At 42.3% G+C, this 19,651-nt stretch overlaps 3 protein-coding genes across 3 annotated transcripts; all 3 read right to left on the reverse strand.

The window, feature by feature from the left end:
• Positions 1 to 553: 553 nt before the first annotated feature.
• Positions 554 to 4,501, reverse strand: LOC137737150 (serine/threonine receptor-like kinase NFP). The gene is made up of 2 exons (XM_068476541.1): positions 3,301 to 4,501; positions 554 to 1,517 (listed from the first exon to the last, which is right to left on the reverse strand). Exons 1-2 carry the CDS (start codon positions 4,441 to 4,443, stop codon positions 783 to 785), a joined length of 1,878 nt encoding a protein of 625 aa, XP_068332642.1. The 5' UTR covers positions 4,444 to 4,501; the 3' UTR covers positions 554 to 782.
• Positions 4,502 to 16,859: 12,358 nt separating this feature from the next.
• Positions 16,860 to 17,684, reverse strand: LOC137736131 (uncharacterized). Its single transcript, XM_068475458.1, has 2 exons — positions 17,346 to 17,684; positions 16,860 to 17,300 (listed from the first exon to the last, which is right to left on the reverse strand). The coding sequence occupies exons 1-2, from the start codon at positions 17,682 to 17,684 to the stop codon at positions 16,860 to 16,862; spliced, it is 780 nt and encodes a 259-aa protein (XP_068331559.1).
• Positions 17,685 to 17,687: 3 nt separating this feature from the next.
• Positions 17,688 to 18,149, reverse strand: LOC137736132 (uncharacterized). The gene has a single exon (XM_068475459.1). The coding sequence runs from the start codon at positions 18,147 to 18,149 to the stop codon at positions 17,688 to 17,690; it is 462 nt and encodes a 153-aa protein (XP_068331560.1).
• Between the last annotated feature and the right edge of the window lie 1,502 nt (positions 18,150 to 19,651).

Below are 19,651 nucleotides of genomic sequence, written 5' to 3' on the forward strand. Positions count from 1 at the left end.
CATTTAAGTGATAGATACTGATGGAGTTTGAGTTAGGTTGGGTAAAGGTGTTTAAATTTTGTACACAAACCACCATTTATGGAGCGTGTGATCATACCAAGCACGTCATATGTTGCACGAGTTATTAGGACGCCTCTCTAAAAGTGGGTAGCAAACCAACAAAGAAGTCAACAGACGGTTTAAATGGGATTCAACAGCCAGCGGCTGCCCAGATCCTACAGATGATGATGCCTTTACCAAGCGTACTGCCCGGCTCAACTTCCCCATCTTACAACCACTTTTTTGCCCACTCGTCCTAAATTTTTTCTAGTTTATGGTTGAAATCTTTACAGCTTTTCATTGGAATGGAATTGCGAAACTGGGTTTCAGCTTTTGAATGCAAAGTTTGCAAGATCTTGCCAACTTGATGTGGCTATCTCTTGATTTTGGGTGTTTTTTTTTCTTTCTAAATTTCTTTTCTACATCCCAGAAATACATGCTTCGAACTTGGCACCTAGTTCAATAGTCTGGAAGAGAATACCGCTAAATTAATAGCTAGTTGGTTGCATACGTCTTGAATTTGAGTTTTTATTCCAAATGATTTTTTTTCCTACCACTTGAGCAGTAATGAACAGATTTTACTCACTATGATACAAAAATTACGAGTAGGGACACGTGCCCGAAAATGCCAGATACATGATATTTATTGACAGGTACATAATAAATACTTAGACACGGCAATAATTCGACTCTAACCCTTGCCTTCCCTACATGAGATGAAAGCCAAAAGAGTTCCTCGCGATTCATCTTGCTCTGACTGGGGGAGCCGATGATCCATTATCGGAGACGTCAAAAAACAAATCATCACTCTTACTCAAGGCATAGACAATATCCACCATAGTTGGCCTTTTTGAAGGATCTTTATGCAAACAAGCAATGGCAACAGTCACAACATTCAGTATGCTCTCCACTGAGCATGACTCCGAGAAAACTTCAGTGTCCACCCACTCCCTGAGTTTCCTTGCCTTCTCTTCCTCATTTCCCTCCAAAATCCTACCAGCACTTGCCCACAAAACATTTCCATCTTCATCAATCGCCTCCTTCCCCGAAACGAGCTCTAATAACACCACTCCAAAAGAGAAAACATCCATTTTCGTTGACACCACCCCGTCAGCTAGATACTCTGGTGCAATGTAGCCTTGAGTTCCAACAATGTGCATTGTTATGGCATTGCAACCAGTCTTTGCTAGCCCAAAATTGGCTATTTTGGCTCTCATGTTCGAATCTAAGAGAATATTGCTGCTCTTGATGTCTTTGTGCACAACCCTCGGCCTAGTGTGCTCGTGAATGTATTGGAGACCGTTTGCAACGTCGATAGCAACTTGCAGCCTTGTCTTCCAACTCAATTTTTCATTCTTGTTTTCATGCAGCCATGAATAAAGAGAACCATTTTCGACATACTCGTAAATTAGATAGCAAGAATCATCCTCCGAGTCTATGCAGAAACCCTCTAGCTTCACCAAACTGCCATGGTTTACCTTCAAAATTCGAAAAGCCAGTATTTTGTCAATTATAATTCAAAATTGTGCACATAATTACATACTAATCATGTTTCAAAAGTAATTAAAGTACCCTATGCAAAGTAGTTAAAATGTCTGCTAATAACAGTATATTGGAAGTCATCAAAGTTTTTCAGTTCCAAGTATGAGAAGCAATCTCATATGCACCCCAGTAGAAGTAAAATCTTCAATGTTCTTTTCTTTTTAAGGAAAACCCGATAAATATTCTAAACTACTCGATGAATGATATATATTCTAAACTGCTCTAATCTACGTTAAATTCTGGATAAAAAAGAAAAGAGAGAAGAAAGTAAATGTTGTGTTTAACCTCACCAAACCTATTAAAATAACATGAAAAATGATTCCAACAACTGGATGGACCCGGCAATACTCTCCAACAAACAACTGAACTAAATAGAATGACTAAAAACCAAATTGTAAGGCTGCACATTTGGAAGTTTCTGCACATGGTTCACTTTGTTATCTTTCACCTAATACTTCATTTAACTTTTGATTTACTGTGACGATATTTTAAATTACTCTCTAATTTACAAGAAGAGAATTCAAATTTAAGAAGATAGTGCAAGCCAACTAATTTAACACACGCTTCTACTTTTATTTGACTTCTTTGACACCCAATAACGCAATTTTTTACTTCATTCTTTATCCTTTTGGGATATGCATGATAATACATTATATCTATCTATCTAGAAAGCTCATTACCATTTGCCAAAAACTTTGGTCTAAATTTTAGAAATACATCATCTATGGCTACATTCAAAGGCTCTACATTTGAATATCCATTTAATTGGGCCACAAATGCGACACCACTGACGGCAGACATTTTTCCCAGCATTATTTTCTTCCTAAGAATGCTTTAAACACAATTAATATCTAAAGCTTCCTGCCAAACAAGATATTCTATTATAAAAACTTAAAAAACTTAGTAAGCAGACAAGTCGCATTGCCAGATTACCTAAATCATATCATATATTAGCAGTAATTAATTGAATATTGCAACAGATCAGTTTTATAATGAGGCTTCTCAAGAGCTGTCCTAGTCTGAATCCTTTATCTTTTGGAATGTTTCAACCTTTGGCTCAAACAAGTCTGCATCTTCTACCATCTGTGCGTTTTTTCTTGAATACACTAAAGTTTCCACACAATTTGCATAAAATCTGACAGTCCTCGGCCACTCAGTCTAAGTTGTCGGATAATCCAACGGTCAAATATGTGTAAGGCATTGAGAGTGCCTGTAGGTATTCAAGAAAAATCGCTATTTGTGACCTTGTTCTTGTCCCTCCAGCCAAAACATGCTTACGAACATTAAACTGCACTAATTAATAATTAAAAGAGAACAACCTTCATAAACGCCATGTTCTTGCTTAAGTAAGAAGTTTTGCTTAAACTGAAGGAGGAGAATCATTTAAATGAGCCGACACCGCGTAATTTGACAATGGTTCATATCCGAAACAACGTTTCACAACGTTTGTTTAGGTTTCATTTATTTTATTACTTTTTAGAATATAAATCTAAATGCTAAAACAATGTGATTTCGACCATGAACATAATATTCCACACAGAAAATAATAAGTAAAAGATCCTATGATCTATATATCAATTCACACTTGGCTAGCCCTTATTCACAACTTTCAAATTTGTATCGTGGATAGCTAGTTTGGTAAAAGATCCTATGATCTATATATCAAGTACCTAAAAATTAAGAAACAAAAACAGAGAAGAAAAGAAGAAGGTGAAATACCTTTTGCAAAATCTTGAGCTCCTCGTAGGCATTCCACTTCATCTTCTTGATGGCATAGAAATCTCCATTAATGGAGCCTTTATACACGGACCCTTCAATCAAGCTACTTTCTCTGAACCCATCTGTGGCCTCTCTCAACTCTTCAATCCCAAACACTTTGTACTTGTCCAAGCAATCCGAAACATCCGCCAACAAACCCACCTCCATTTCCTTCGCCCTCTCCGACCCCTGCTTGCTCTTGTACAGAACCTTATTCTCCTCATCTCCCTTCCCACCAATCTTCTTCTTCAGCAATCCGTCTCTGTAAATCAAAAACCCGACAACGAAAATCAGCACAAGTCCGGTAATTCCCAGCCCAATTGCCAGCCCTCTGATCACTCCTTTCCTCTCTGTCTTCCCAGACGGTGCAGCAGAAGGAACAACAGTGGGTTGGGAGAGTACTGGAAGGCGAGCCACCGGCACGAAAACCGTGTCAAAAGGCTGGATGTTGTTGCCGTTTAAATCGGTTATGGCCTTTGCTTGCACCCCGAAAAATGAAGCAACGGTCGAGATGTTGTCAGACGGCCGGAAAACGTACGAGATGAGGTAATTGGTTCCGTTTCCGACCTGGGTTTTGTTGGGGCACTTGCAGAAGATGGGAAAATAGGCGGTGACGCCGATGGTTAGGTTGGTGGCGACCAGATCAGGGTTTACGAGCTCGACGGACTGGTAGGTGGTGAGGTTTTGGAAGTTGTGGGTGGAGATCTGGTAGAAAGTGTCGCCGGCTTTGATGGTGAAGGAGATATTGGCGTAGGAAATGGAGATGGAGGAGTTGGGGGACTTGCAGGAGCATGAGAGGGGGACGAAGAGGGGTTGGCCGGCGACAAGGGAGGCATTCGGGGAGGAGATGTTGCTGGGGTTGGAGATCATGAGGCGGCTGACTTGGAAGAGGTCTCCGATGGCGGCGAGGTCGAGGAAGTCGGGGGAGAGGGCTCGGTACAAGGCGTAGGTCTGGCATGGGTCGGCGGTTTGGTTGGCTGTGGCTGAGCAGGTGTATCCTTCTGTGCTCGGATCTTGAGCTTCTGCATGGCGGAGGAGGTGGTGGCAGCTGAGAAAGAAGAAGCAGAGCAGGGCGGAGGAGACGTTCAGAGTTTTGGTTCTCATATTTTCTGGTTTTTTGTTTTTACGCTGAATGGCTTCCGATGTGTGCGTATATAAGTTGGCGGGTCTCGCTATAGATAATGAAACAACTAAATAATAATAATAAGTGTAGCATTATTTCGTATTTAGAATTAAAAAAGCATTATAGTCAAAGACGCTTCCGTAGAGTTTCGTCTATTTTCCATGGTCTATTTTCCTACTGGTCCTACCACATGCATTTTTCCAACTAACACATATTTCTAGTCAACCAGGTCAATGGGCGTGGCCATCACTCCATAATCCCTCTCTCCCTGATTTCTTCCGATCAAGTGGTTATACAAGATTGGATTTCTGATCAGAACATTAAGGCGCAATCTACTGAATTATTAGGATGGCTGTAATTTAGCCTGTTAACGAGGTCATTACCACGTGACGTTCAAGTTCGTGCTAGTGCGATTAATATTCAATAATAACTATTTTTTTAACTTATTCAAGGGGGAACACTACAAATTGCTTCCCCTAGAAAGGGGTTGAGGTTGTGAACACTGAGGTGATAGGACAAGGAAAGGAAAAATATCTGCGACAAAATTCAAGTCGCGCATTAATGTTTGACAGGAGAGGCCAAGTGCGTTGCCGTTTGGTTTGGGACGGATCGCACAACAGATTGATATTCTTACAAAACGCGATCAGGTTTGAAACCTCACACTTCCATCCAGTGTTTGACTAAGTGTACATAGTATGTTTTAAAAGTCAAAGTCATCGTACAATGTCGATTCCAGAAGCCAAATGAAAAACTGAGACCTGGCACTGGCAGCCACACAGGTTGTCTTCCAACGCATGATGATTTAGAGGTAGAGTACAAATGATAAACAATTAGGCCTTGTTTAATGCGTGGGATTCGTTTGAATTGGATAATTCTCTAGATTCAACAAATATTAAGTGATCTGTGAACATTTTGACTAAGTGAAGGTAAAAGATAAATTCGTCACAAAAATAACTTATTTATTCAAATCCTATCAATTTTGTGTAGATAAATTGTGCAAGTGTACATCCACTTCTTCATTCGAAATTGATTGAATCTTTAATCTAATTTAACCCAGTAAGCCAATCATATACACCAAATGAGGTCCAACTCTTGACAAATATGACCCTTATAGCTTCTTGAGCCTAACTATTACTGCACTCGATTGTTAATGATACTAGTCGAGTGGAATTTTTTTCTGTCTATAAATTATTTTTAAATGCTTCTCACTAATAATTGTTAGAGAGAAGTCAAGTGAGTAGTCATTTAACAGCGATATGCACCATGATGAGCTACATTATATCTTTTATACACCATCCAATAATACATGACAAAATTGAAAGAGGACTAAATCAATCGCCATATACCTTTCATGCTCAAGTTGGCTGAGAACTTGAGAGTTGGGTGCGTGTTACTCACGATTCAATGACTGGAAATAAGATGAAGGTGCAACATATATGGAAGAAGGTTCATGCATAATTTGTCGAGCTGATTCAAGGCATATCTCGGATTGAGCAATTTCTGGTGAGTAGGTACAATCAGTTGCATAAAGATTTAAAAGCTTGGCAAGAAGCCATCACAAAAGAGGGAGGAATTTATTGAAGTGGTGATAATTAATCTAACCAATATGGTATTAATATTTATTATTAATAAATAAAAAATGTAATTAATATGTCATTATTTTGACCTTTGTTATGTAAATTTAATGTTGTTTCACAATTTTTTTTCAACAACTACAAGCACAAATGTAGTTCAATCTTGATAACAAGAAATCATTCACAAGGCATGAATGTTGAAACATTGTGAAGCATACTCCAAAGTACCAAGTTTTGCCTAGTGGTCCACAAGTTAAGTTGAATGAGACTCCATTGCACGAGCCAACTACTGAAGAGTCGTCATTGAAGACCCAAGAAACACTGAGGCATATTGGTAAGAAAAGAGCTGGAAGAGGGTGTTCGTCGAAGAATGATTATTCTAAGATAGTTGAGGAAATGGCTCGCCAACATGCAATGAATATAGAGCAAGGAAGGTTATCTTATGAGCAAGACAGGGCTAGAGATAAAACAAAAGCGAGAGAAATGGAGTTTCCTCTTCTTCTTTTATCTTATTTATTTATTTATTTTGAGGTAACAAAATGTAATAGGCAAGAAATACAAGAGGAGAAGGATTGTGATACCATGTCCCAACACCTCGATGATATGTCACATATTTAAAATGTTTTTGGAAAAACGAGGAAGTTCCATACATTCCAAGGGAAGACGAAACGAGCCATATTGATTTTATCCCCTAGGTTAAATGCTGTTAAGATTGTTGAAATTAATTATGTTTGTTATAATGCTGTGTTTTTTCCTTGTATTTGAAATAATTTATTGGAATTCAACAATTGTTTTATTTTAAAAGCATTAAAAAAAATTGTGAATAGTACTTACCATTGTCACGAGCCATATTGATTTTATCCCCTAAGTTAAATGCTATTAAGATTGTTGAAATTAATTATGTTTGTTATAATGCTGTGTTTTTTCCTTGTATTTGAAATAATTTATTGGAATTCAACAATTATTTTATTTTAAAAGCATTAAAAAAAAATTGTGAATAGTACTTACCATTGTCATTTTTCAAACAAGTGGAGTTGCATAAAGGCAAGTGCTATTCAAAATGAATAGTTAGGGCAACTTACATGCCTTTACCCTCCTAAAACGGGTGGACTTGCTCGTGTCTATTCCAATCCTTCCAATCTTGAGGAGATTAGGAGGGACAAGTTTTTGTCATAATTAATTCATCTTATACCTTCACTTAGACAAACTATGTAAGTTGGCATCCATTCCATATTGATTGAATCTATTAAGGAGTAATGCTAGGAAGATTAAATGACATGGAAATTGATGATTGGATTATTATTTAAGCGTTGATAAACGTACTCATTTCCTATTGGTAACGCATCATTTAGTTTATAAATTTTGTCTAAAAATTTAATTTCCCCAGCATACTCATCTAGTAAGTTATCTAATCTAAACCATAAAATGAATCTTATACACCAAGTGAGGCCGCAATCTTGACAAATATGACCTTTATAGCCACTTTTAAAGAGAACCTCTTGGACCTAACTATCATTGCACTCGACCATTATGAACAGTAGGCGAGTTGATTATTTTTTTCTTAGGTAATGCTAGGCAGACTTAATTTGTAAACTAAATTTGCAAATTAAATGATGTTCACCAATAAGAAATAAGCACGTTAATCAACACTTGAGTAATAATCTAATAATCAACTTTCACATCATTTAATTTACAAAATTGTCTAGAAATTTAGTCGCCCTTCCAATACCCTTTTTTCTTCTATAAATTGCTTTTTAAATGCTTTTCACTAATAATTGTTAGGGAGACTAAGTTAATTGAGTAGTCATTTAAATGCAACATGCACCATGATGAGCTATTCAAAGTGAATAGTAAGGGCAACTTACATGCCTTTGCTCTCCTAAAACGGGTGGACTTGTTCTTGTCTATTCTAATCCTATCAATCTTGTGGAGATTAAGAGGGGCAAGTTTTCGTCATAATTAATTCATCTTCTACTTTCACTTGGACAAACTATGTGAGTGGGCACCCACTTCTTCATTCCATATTGATTAAATCTTGTAAGTTATCTAATCTAAACCACTAAATGAATCCTATACACCAAATGAAGCCAAAATCTTGACAAAGATGAACCTTATAGCTACTTTTAAAGATGAACCTCTTGGACCTAACTATCATTGCACTCGACCAACTATTGACTATAGTCGAGGGGATTATTTTTTCTTGGATAATGTCAGACAAACTAAATTTGTAAACTAAATTTGTAAACTAAATGATGTGTCACAAACAAAAAATAAGCACGTTAATCAACACTTAAGTAATAATCTAATTATCAATTTTGACATTGTCAATGCAAATTTCCGCCGTCTTCAGTCTTGACGAAAATGCACCTGCAAAACAATCAATACATTTGATCAGAGACCTAAGCCGCACGCTCCCACGAGGTGGGGGGGTTTAGGTCAACAGATCTCCGATGGTTAAGTTAGTTTCTCTGAGATAGTAAAGTGTTTAGGACTTTTTAAAGCTCTGAAATTTGGTAGAATATGGGGTATTTATAGGGCTAGGGCCGGCCATATAGTGTTTAATGGATAGATATTCTCTAAATATTCACAAGATATTTAATAGGAGATAATATCTTGAGATAATCGGGTAATTATCCCTAATTGATTTAAATTAGGATTACTTACTTGATAGAAGTCAATCTTCAATTAGGAATGAATTAAAGATAGGATTTGGGTAATTAATCCTTATCTTTAATTCTTTACTAAGGGAAGGTGAGCTGTGGACAGTTGTGTTCAGCTGCTGAGACCTTTAGGGGTGTGAGCTGCGCGTGGGAGCATATGAGAAGCTTGCCCATTTATTGAGGGCAATGTTGTCTTTCTCGAATAAAGTTCACGTGTCACCTCTGGAATATTTGGGATTATTTTAGGCTCCACAAATGCCCCTACACCCACTGTGCTGCACACAAGAAAAGGATAGTAGGTGTAGGAATCCCAAGCTACTTAGGCTTGTAGAATTGCTTCCCAATTTGAACTTGATCTTCTTTCTTGATTTGGAGATAGACTTCTTCTAGGAAAAGGAAAATAATTGCCCCCTATACCTATTTAATTCTGCCTTAAGCAGGGGATTAAATAAATTTGGAGAACAATCACTACTCCAACAAGGAAGAGAAGCCAAAGGAAATTTTTATTCCCCCTCCCCTAGCGTTCTTCTTTTCTTGCCCTTGCAAAGAGTCATCTCTCGTTGTAGTTATTCTTCTTTGTGCCGCACCAAGGTAAGAAAATTTTGAATTTTCTTTTTCTTGAATTTTTTAGGAGCCTTGGGGCTTGAAAAATTGGCTCGGCGGGGGCTGAGATGGTGAGTGGCGCGTGGCAAGGAAGCCACAGTGCAACAGGTGGTGTGGCACGGTTAGCAAGTGTGTGGGGGTGCTGAGCTGGGTGAGCCGTGAGGCTCTAGCCCTTTTGAATGTGCTTGGCGGGGGCCAAGTTAGGTGAAGCAAGTGAGAGGGAGCGAAGGAGACTGGCCGAGAGGCCTTAGGGCCTGCTTAGAGTACGCTAGGAGTAGAGGAAGGAAGATGGGTGGAGGTGTGGGCCTCCCCTTCGCTGGGTCGTGCAACTTGGGCCGCATCCATGTTGTTCCTTGTGCATATATATATATATGCATATATCCTTTTTTTTTTTTTTTTTTGCAAGCTGTCTTCCAAATATTTTTCCTCGTACTATTTGCAAAGACTTTGAGATGTCTTCCTCCGACTGCAGAAGTGATGAATATCCTCCACCTTTGTATCGTCAAGGTGGTTCTTTCGACAAGGTAGGTTACTTCAAGGCTGCACATGTCAAGATCAATTCTGAAGAATTGCTTCGGGATTTTCTCGAGGCGTACAAGCATGCGATTCCGTTAGGAGTTCGCATCAAGTGGGTGAAAGATGATAGCGGCCATGAACCATACGACAAGGGTGCATTTGCTAGGAAGAAGGCCATCAAATTCTATGCATGTTGCTTTTTGTTAGGATTTCTAGGAGGTGATTTGCTCCATGAAATGCATACCTGCTCAGTGCTCCCAAATGAAGTTCATGCGATGATGGGGTTCTCAAACTTGAGCAAGTTCATTGATCTTGGCTTGACTATTAATGAGTTCTGGTACTTCTTTGAGATCAGCCACAAGGAAGGTGTGGGGCAGCTGAGGTCTCGCCATAGGCTGTTCGATGCTTCTAGCAAAGGTGATCATGAGTGGGCGAAAGACACCTTGGAGGTGAGTGGAGCGTAGGAGTCTGACTTTTCTCTTAAGCTGTATGTCTCGACTACCTTTATTAATGGTAAGTGAACTACTTCATTATTATCCTGCTTGAATTTTTGTTGAACTGCTTCATGACTTCAATTTATTGATCGCCTTTCCTACTTTGTGTAGATTCGAAGTTTGGCTCAACTCCAAGGACTTTGGCAGATATGAAGAAAGTACACGTCACCTTAGGCATTCCTGCTAAGTACCGTGAGTAGCGCTGGCTACTCAGCCTTCTTCGTCGGGAGAAGGGTGGCCTGCCTCTAAAGGAAGAGATAAAGCGGATAAAGGATGAGGCGTTGGCTCACTCGATCGCTGCTGTAGAACCTGCTACCAATGAAGGTGGAAATAAGAGATATACTTCACCTCCTTATAAGCCTTCGGCCAAGAAGAAGCCGAGGATTTTTTCTGCTGCTGAGAAGCTTGTCATTAATCTAACTTCCCCCAAGAGGGCAAAGATAACTGTTGAGCCTGAGCATGTAAAACCTGCTGCTCCGACGGTGACCACATCCATTCTTAAGAGACTTGCCCAGCGGAAGAGTTCGGTGATGCCTATAGTGTCCGGGTTTGTATTAAAGCGTCCATCGAGAGCTAAGTCTGGCTCTACTTTTAAGAGGCTCATCGCTATGAAGAGCAGGAAGGTGGATTCTGCTACTAAGGTGGCGTCTGGGCCTACTTCTCTTTCTGCCATGATTGACTCATCTGTTGAGAATGGGAAATCTGCTCGCACGGGCAATTGTGAGAGATCTACCGAGTCTGAGGTTGGAGAGTTTCCTGAAGTTTGTGTGCTGCTGAAGGCTGACCTGTTTGAAGACGACAATGCATGGGCTAAGTTTGTTGACAGTGTTGGGAAAGTTATCGTCCGTTCAGACTCTTTTGCGAATCGTCCTGCCTACTCGATGAGGTCCTGTTTGATTGCTACAATGCATAAGACTTTAATCCTAGCAATCAAATCTATGTGCGTTGATCAGGATACTGTCAAGTGTGTTAAGGATGTTGAAGTGGCATTGGTGGCTCAGTTTCGTTTGGCTGTTGAAAAGATCGAGAAGCTTGAATCTGAACTCACCATTTTAAAGGGGTCTGATGTCTCTGCCCCCATTTCTTTGCAGCTGAAGATCGCTCATCAAGAGGTCACCCATTTGAATGCTAGGCTTAGTGTGACTCAAGCGATGTTGGAAACTGCAAAGAAGGAAGTCAATCGTGTTTCTCCGGTGGTCGAGGACCTTGAGTGTGTCAATTTGAAGCTACGATCTGTTTGCTTTGCCAAGGACGATAAGCTTATCTTCATGCATGGTGAAGTGTCTCGCCTCAAGGACGTTGCCAGTAAGCTTGAGTCCAATGAGATAGATCTACAAGGTGAATAGTCTACTAGCGAGCACTTGAAAAAGGAACTGGATGAGCTGCAAAGTGCTCACACTAGCTTGTTGAGGAGAATGTGTAGCTGAAGAATGAGAAAGTTGGTCAAAAACTGGTGCTTGCTTCTTGTTAGGCCGATTTCTACAAGCTTGGCTATGTATACCATATTCAAGGCAGGGCGTCAGATTATGAGTTTTCCGAGAAGGACTTTGAGACTTTTTCCATTTCTCTAGTTGATCTGCTTGATTTCTCGTTTAAGGTTGCCTTTGGTGGAGCAGCTGAGGGTCGGGCAGTCCAGGTTGGGGCGGCTAAGGATGAGCTGATAGAAGCTTTAGCTGCTGGGAATGCCACGACTGCTGAAGGCATGGCAGTCGAGGAACCAGTGGTTGCGCAAGCTGCTAACGAGTAGTCTTTTTGCTTAGACTTGGGAGTTTTGAGTTTTTTCGTTTTCCTTTTTGTTCTACTTTGCTTGAACTTTGTTGGCCTTCGAACCGGTTTATCAATTTGCTAGAAATTTAATAAACAACTTTCCTTGTTTTTGCTTCATCCTTCTATTTTGCCATGTCTTTTGCGAAACTTTACTGTAGGACGGGCGACTGGGTGAGTTGCTTCAATGAAGCAGTTGGTCCCACATCATCACTTAGGTTTTAGTTTTGGCTTCGGGGCTTCAGGAGCCTTGCCTACTTGTGGCATCTTGCAAAACTTTGTCATATGACGGGCAGTTGAGTTGGCTGTTGACTCATGTGGTCAATTTAGGCTTCATTTTTAGCTTTAAGGCTTTTAGAGCTTTACCTACAAAATGAAGAAATGCAGGATTTCCAACTTATAGAACCGGTGGCCGAACTCATTGTCTCCATAGGAGGTATGCGAGTTCGCGTAGCTACTATAGTTGTGAATCTCAGCTTTAGGTAGCTTCGTGAGCTTTAGCCCTCCCGGGGCATGTTACGAGATTTTTAACTTATAGAGCCATTGGCCGGACTCGTGCTTCTTGTAGGAAGCAGAGGAGGTCCGCGTAGCTGCTATATTCATGACACTCGACTTTAGTGGCTTCTTAAACTTCCGCCCTCTTGGGGCGTGTCATGAGATTTTTTTACTTATAGAGCTGTCAGCCGGACTCATGTTTTTCATAGAAAGTAGAGGAGGTCCGCGTTGCTGTTATAGTCATGATACTCGACTTTAATGGCTTCTTGAGCTTTGGCCCTCTAGAGACATGTCGCAAGATTTTTGACTTATAGAGTCGTTGGACGGACTAGTGTTTCTCGTAGGAAGCAGAGCAGGTCCGCGTAGCTGTTATAGTCGTGACACTTGACTTTGTCCCAGTAAAACTTAAACCATAGACCGTCGGCCAGAAGTGCTGCTTGTAAATAAGCAGACGAGTTCGTGTAGTCACGACAGACGTAAATTTCTGCTTACGTGCTGCCTTGGGCTTTTAGCTGTCGGGTTGTCGGCCAGGTGTCTTACTTACAAAAGCAGATGACCTACATAACCACTTTAGGCGTCATCCCTGGTTCTCGGAGGCCTTTTTGGCATGAGGTGTAGGCGAAGTCGCTCCTCAAAAGTCATATCATTTTGAGTCGCAGCTTTGATCCAGTAGGTCGCTTAACTAGTATTGCAACACTTTAAAATCAAGCCACTTCATGAAGATTTGCATGTTGAGGACGGACCATCTTGTCATGCGAACTCTTTCATGGGTAGGGGTCATGCGCTTAGCGTCTCTTTGGGTTAGAAACCCAGGATCCCGCATAATTGAATTTTTCAGTTGGCTAAGTCTATTCCAGAGGAAGGAATATCGTGGCCAATTATGGGAGTCGTTCGGCGTAGGTAGTCGATGCATTCAGAGGGAACTGAGCAGTCGTACAACCCATCCACGTCTGGATATTCCAGATACGCTATGTCTGAATGTGCACAGGGCGTATTCTGCTTGTCACAGGGGTGGTTATGCCATGTTTGCAGAGCAACGAGTATCTTACTCCATGTTTGCAGGGCAAGGAGCGTTTCATGCCATGTATGCCTGGCAACGGGCTTCTTATACCATGTCTACAAGGCAGCGGGTGTCTTACACCATGTCTGCTGGGCAGTAGGTGTTTTTTGCTTATCGCGGGAATTGGTCAGTTTGTTTATGCATTTGGCCCAGACTTGCGAATAATTCCTTCAATCTTTATTGAGAATAGAGGCTTTTATTAACTTTTCTCGTATGCAGTAATGTCATAACAACTGACAATTCTTGGCATGCGAGGTCTTGTTCGTCGAGCTGCTTAAGTCTTCGAACTTTTTCTCCTTGAATAGGGTCCAAGGAGCGGTGGGAGGTTAGGCCACACGTTGTACTTTCTCAGGTTGTAAGCATTCCACTATTTGTCGATTTCTTTGTCGCTCATAGTGGTAAGGGTGTAGCTGCCTCTTCCGCTTACTTGGCTGATTTTGTACGGACCTTCCCAGATGAGAGCCATCTTTTTTGGAGCCTTCTCATCGGGCGGTAATGAAGGCTTTTCTGAGGACTAAGTCTCCTGGCTGAAACTGTAGGGTTTTTGCCCTTTTGTTGTAGCTGGAAATGAGATGTTGCTAATAGGCTGCAATATGGGTGATAAACTTCTCGCGCTTTTCTTCTACCAGGTATAAGTTGGTGGTCATCTCATTTTTGTTTTGCTCAAGGTTTGGCAGTACAGTGCTGATGCTTAGCACTATGACGTTGGGATAAATGATCGCCTCAGAACCATATGCCAAAGAGAATGGAGTTTTACCGGTTGCTCATCTTTTGGTGGTGCGATATGCCCATAAAACACCAGGGAGCTCGTATGGCCACTTGCCCTTCTTGTCAGAGAGGATATTCTTAAGGCAGTCGAAGATGGCTTTGTTAGACGCATCGGCCTGTCCGTTTCCCTACAGATACAAGGGCGTAGACATGTGTTACTTGATGTCATATTTTTTGAAGAACTTCGCTAAGTCTTTGCCCACGAACTATGGACTATTGTTGGTGATGATGAAGTATATGATGTCGAAGCGGCAGATGATGTTTTTCCATATGAAGCACTTTATGTCCGTCTAGGTAGTTATGGTCATGGGTTCGGCTTCGACCCATTTTGTGAAGTAGTCGGTTGCTACGATCATCATGCATCTGCCCCCAGTAGCAGGCGACATTGGTCCTACCAGGTTAATCACCCATTGCATGAATAATCATAGACTCATCTGTGGGTGGAGTTCGTTGGTAAGTAGTGCGGGCACATGCTTGAAGTGCTGGCATCTATCGCACCTTTGTACATTTTTCTTAGCGTCTTAATGCATGGTCGGCTAATAATAACCAACGTTGAGAGGTTTTTGCGCCAAGAAACGGCCTCTATAGTGGTTTCCACAGACACATTCGTGGATTAAGCTATAATCTTCAGGTCATCGGGAGGCGAAGATGTGGTCTTGAAAATGATCTTCGAACGAGCATGTCGTTCCACATGTAGTTGCGTGCTGCCTTCATTTGGAGCTTTCTGGACTCCAGTCAGTCTACGGGGAGTGTTTCATTGACTATGTAGTCGATAATGGGATCTTGCCAACTCGGGGTTGTGCTGATTTGCACCACCTTGACTGATGGTTCCTCATCTATGCTTGGCCTTTCCAAGTACTCGATTGGGATGAAGCGCCTGAGCTGATGATCTAATGCGGAGCTTAGGCTTGCTAATGCGTTTACGTGGGCATTTTCTGCTCGTGAAACCTGAGTGAGTGTGTACGCCTGGAACGTCACTAGCTGCCCTCGTACTTTCTTGAGGTATCGGGCCATCTTTGGATGCTTTGCTGCATACTCCCCTAAGGTTTGGCTGATGATCATCTGGGAATCGGAATAAATCGTGAGCTTCTTCACTGCTAGGTCTTTTGCCAATCAGAGACCTGCTAGTAGGGCTTCATACTCCGCTTCATTGTTTGATGATTTGAAGCTCAAACTGATCGCCTGCTTAAGCATCAAGCCATCTGGGGTAGTGAGAACCATGCCTGTTCCCAATCTTTGATGGTTGGATGATCCATCGACTTACAAACGCCAAAAATCTCCATTAGGTGGGCTAGGTACAGTTATGGTGTGCTCGACTGCCTTTAAGGCACTTTTGGGCAATGTTGCTGCATCCTTTAGGCTTGGGGTGAATTCTGCTATGAAGTCTGCCAATGCCTGGGCTTTTATCACCGTGCAGGGTTGGTATGCTAAGTCGTATTGACCAAGTTCTAATGTCCACTTTATCACTCGTTGAGAAGCGTCTAGATTGTACAAATTGATCACAGTGGATACTGAGTCATGATGATGATCGGATGCCCTTGAAAGTAGGGTCTGAATTTCCGAGTTGCAACAACTAGCGCCAAAATTAGTTTTTCAATCTTTGGGTATCTGGTTTCTGCATTGATGAGAGCTTTGGATGTGTATAATACAGGCAGTTGGGCCCCCAGCTTTTCTCGTATAAGGGTAGAGCTTACTGCTACTTCCGATACTGTCAGATAGATGTATAGGTTATCTGCTGCTTCCAGTTTAGATTGTAGTGGAGGTGATGTCAGGTACTACTTCAGGTCTTGAAATGCTTTTTCGCATTCATCGTCCCACTTGTCCTTCTGCACCTTTTTTTATTGCCTTGAAGAAGGGCTTGCATCGGTCGGTGGATCGCGAAAGGAAACAATTGAGTACGGCTGCTCGTACGGTCAGACTTTGGATCTCCTTCAGAGTTGTGAGCGATTTCATGTCCAGGATCATTTTGATCTGCCTTGGATGAGCCTCGATTGCTCGTTAGGTTACAAGGTACCCTAAGAATCGGCCTGAGGAGACGCCAAATGTGCACTTGGCTGGGTTGAGCTTCATGTTGTATTATCTGAGAATGGCAAAAGTTTCTGTCAAGTTGCGATTGTGGTCTGACCGCTTCTTGCCTTTCACCATAATGTCGTCGACATAGACTTCTATGGTGACTCCAATTTGCTTCTTGAACATCGTGTTTACAAGTCATTGGTAAGTTGCTCTTGCGTTCTTGAGGCCAAAGGGCATGACCTTGTAGCAGTATGTGCCTCGTTCGATCACGAATGCTGTCTTTTCTTTATCAAGCTTGTGCATGGCAATCTGATTATAGCCTGAGTACGCATCTAAGAAGCTGAGGAGCTGATTCCCGGATGTTAAGTCAAGAAGCAAATCGATTCGAGGAACCGGGTAGTTATCTTTAGGGCATACCTTGTTGAGATCGATGTAATCCACGCATACTCTCTATTTGCCCTTCTCTTTTTTCATCACTAGCATGACGTTGACCAGCCATATTGAGTGTGCCACTTCCTCAATGAATCTGGCCTCCAGTAACTTGTTGATTTCGGCCTCAATGATCGCTATTCGCTTGGGTGCGAAATGTCGCCTTTTTTGGATCACAGGTTTGGCAGCGGGATCAACGTGCAGCTTGTGACAAGCTATTGCTGGATTAATGCCAGGCATGTTAGAGGGTGACCATGCGAAGATGTCGCGATTCTCCTTAAGAAAAGCCTTAAGTTCTTCATTTTCTGCTGGGCTCAGACATGAGCCGATTCTAGCCGTTTTTTCCGGCTGATAGAGGTCAAGAATGATGTTTTCGGCGTCATCTTTGATTTTCCATCTTGATTCATCTTCCAGGACATTGTTGACCTTGACATCATTTTCTTGACCTGCCTGCTGTAATTGCTATTTGGTAGAGGTAGAGTCGTCTTTCTGCACTTCAGCTGTTACTGCTGGGGCAAAAGATTTCTTCTTTAACTCCTTGAGAACTTGCACAGTGCATCGCCTGAACATAGCCTGGTCACTTTTGATCTCTCCGACTGCTCCTCCTGGGATGCGGAATCGGATTTTATAATACTCGATCAATGTCACAGCTCCAGTCTTCACTAGCCACGGACGGGCCAATATCTTGTTATGAGGAGATGGGTTACTAACGATCATGAAGGTCTGCGACGAGACAATCGGTGGGTTGGTTATGTCGAGTGTGATAATGCTAATGGCAATTAAGGTGAGTTCGTTGAATCCGGTCAAGACCTTCGTTTTGCATTTGATCTTGCTTTCCAGGCCCATCTTTTAGATAACTAATAGTTGTATGAGGTTGACAGAGCTGTCTTTGTCCACCATGACTTTATCAACGATGACGTAGGCCGGTTGTATAGAAACCACCAAGGCGTCATCATAGGGAAAGTCTACTCCCTCAGCGTCTTGCTCGGTGAAGCCGATGATTGGTCCAGGTACAACATTTACGGCTTGAACCTGATTGACCGATCTTGCCTGCTGGATCTTCCTCTTCTTGGAGTTATTGGTGGCCCCCAGATGCTCGAATTGGGCAAAGATTCCGATGATTCGGATTGTCTTGGTTGAGGGTTCGGCATCAGCATCTGCTTCTCGCCTTAGCCGGGCAGCTGGTTTGTTGACAAACTGGTCGCACTTGCCTTCCTTCATGAGCTGCTCAAGGTACTTTTTCCATGTAGTGTAATCATTGGTTATGTGCCCAGGATCTCTGTGGAATGAGCAATATTTGGTCTGGTTCATCTTAGAGGTGTCACCCCTTAAAGGTGGTGGCGGCTTAAACCATGGCTTGTCCTTGAGGTTGCGAAGGATTAGGCTGATTAGGACTGAGAACTTGGTGTACTTCTTGGGCGTTGTGCCTCCCTTTGTTGGGGACTGGTCCCTGCGTTTGTTTCCTGGCTTGTTTTTGTTGTTGAGCTATTTATCGCTAGCTTTCTTTTGAGTTGGTACCGCATCTTTGCATGGCTGCTTAGGCGGCTTATGGGAGAACTTTTTGTCATCCCAGAATGAGTGTTTTTCTACCAAAGCATAAGAGTTTGTCAGGGACAGGTTCTTGCCCACAATCAATTTCCAGAAAAATGGATGATCTGCTGGAAGCCCATTTCGGAAAGCTGAGCATGCGATGTTGTCATCTCATCCGACAATCTTTGCTTTCTCCGCCTTCAATCTCTTAACGTAAGTGCGGAGTGACTTATTCGGGTCCTTCTTCATGCTGAAGAGGTGGTCAGACTTCTTCTTAATCGAGCGGTAGGATGAATATTCCTTAGTGAAAACGAAGGAAAGTTCGCTAAAATTCTTGATTGAACGTGGCGACAGGGTGTGGAACTAGTCTTGTGCCTCGCCTTGGAGCTTGTGGCAAAGATCATGCATATGAGAGCGTTATCGTTAGCGTAGAATGTCATGGCACTTCGGTAGTGCATCAAGTGCCTATCCAGATCTTCATCTCCATTGAATAAGGTGAAATGTGGTGGGCTGAATTTTCGTGGTGGGTCCGACTGCTCGATCTCGTCTGTAAAGGGTAACCTGCTCAGGTTGACCACGTCTCTATGAAGGGCATCGTCGGTAGTGTTAATGCGCTGGAATCCGCGCAGTTGTTCTACTACGAGTCTTTGTACTTCCTCCTGGATTTGTGCCTGGTTGTTGTGCTGCTTGCCATCGCTCTTGGCGGGGGCTGCTAGTGGAACTTGAGCTGGACTGCTCACATGCTCTTCTTTGGACGTCAGATGATTGCCTACTCTGTTACCTCGTAGGAGGATCTCCTTGTGGACCTAGCCTCGTGTGGATGCTTTACTTGGAATATCTTGGGTACTCATCGGAGTGTGGACCCAACCTCGAATGTACACTAACTCGTGAGCCGATTCGGGAATGAACGTTTCTTTGCGCATCTAGGCAGGAGAAGACGTTTCCCCGAGGGCCCAAACGAGAGTGCACACTACCTAAACACACAGTTCGTGGAGGGCTAAGCGACTCTTTGCCAGGACGTCACTGGAATGAGTTATGTTCTTCCGCCCTTATCCTGCTTCGGGACACCTCATCTGGGGCGCATTGCATCTCGATGCGGTCGAGGAGTTGGTTCACCAAGGTGGTCTGTTGCGTGAGGGCGTTTGTCAAATTGGTGACCTGCTGGGGTAGATGGTGATCGCCATTTGGATTGGAAGAGCTTGGATGATGGGCGTCTCCATGTGTAGTGGAAGTATAATGGATTGCAGGTACAAAGTTTGTGCCCAAAGCAGGTATTCCTGCAG

Source organism: Pyrus communis, chromosome 6 (genome assembly GCF_963583255.1).
Source record: "Pyrus communis chromosome 6, drPyrComm1.1, whole genome shotgun sequence".
NCBI lineage: Eukaryota > Viridiplantae > Streptophyta > Magnoliopsida > Rosales > Rosaceae > Pyrus > Pyrus communis.

Excerpts from the sequence above, each read along its gene's own strand:
- LOC137737150 (XM_068476541.1), bottom strand. The coding sequence starts at position 4,443 with ATGAGAACCAAAACTCTGAACGTCTCCTCCGCCCTGCTCTGCTTCTTC. Across the intron at positions 1,518-3,300 it reads AGCTCAAGATTTTGCAAAAG|GTAAACCATGGCAGTTTGGT; the intron begins GTATTTCACCTT and ends CGAATTTTGAAG.
- LOC137736131 (XM_068475458.1), bottom strand. The coding sequence starts at position 17,684 with ATGGGCCTGGAAAGCAAGATCAAATGCAAAACGAAGGTCTTGACCGGA. Across the intron at positions 17,301-17,345 it reads AGAAATCTTTTGCCCCAGCA|CAATTACAGCAGGCAGGTCA; the intron begins GTAACAGCTGAA and ends TCTACCAAATAG.
- LOC137736132 (XM_068475459.1), bottom strand. The coding sequence starts at position 18,149 with ATGAACCAGACCAAATATTGCTCATTCCACAGAGATCCTGGGCACATA.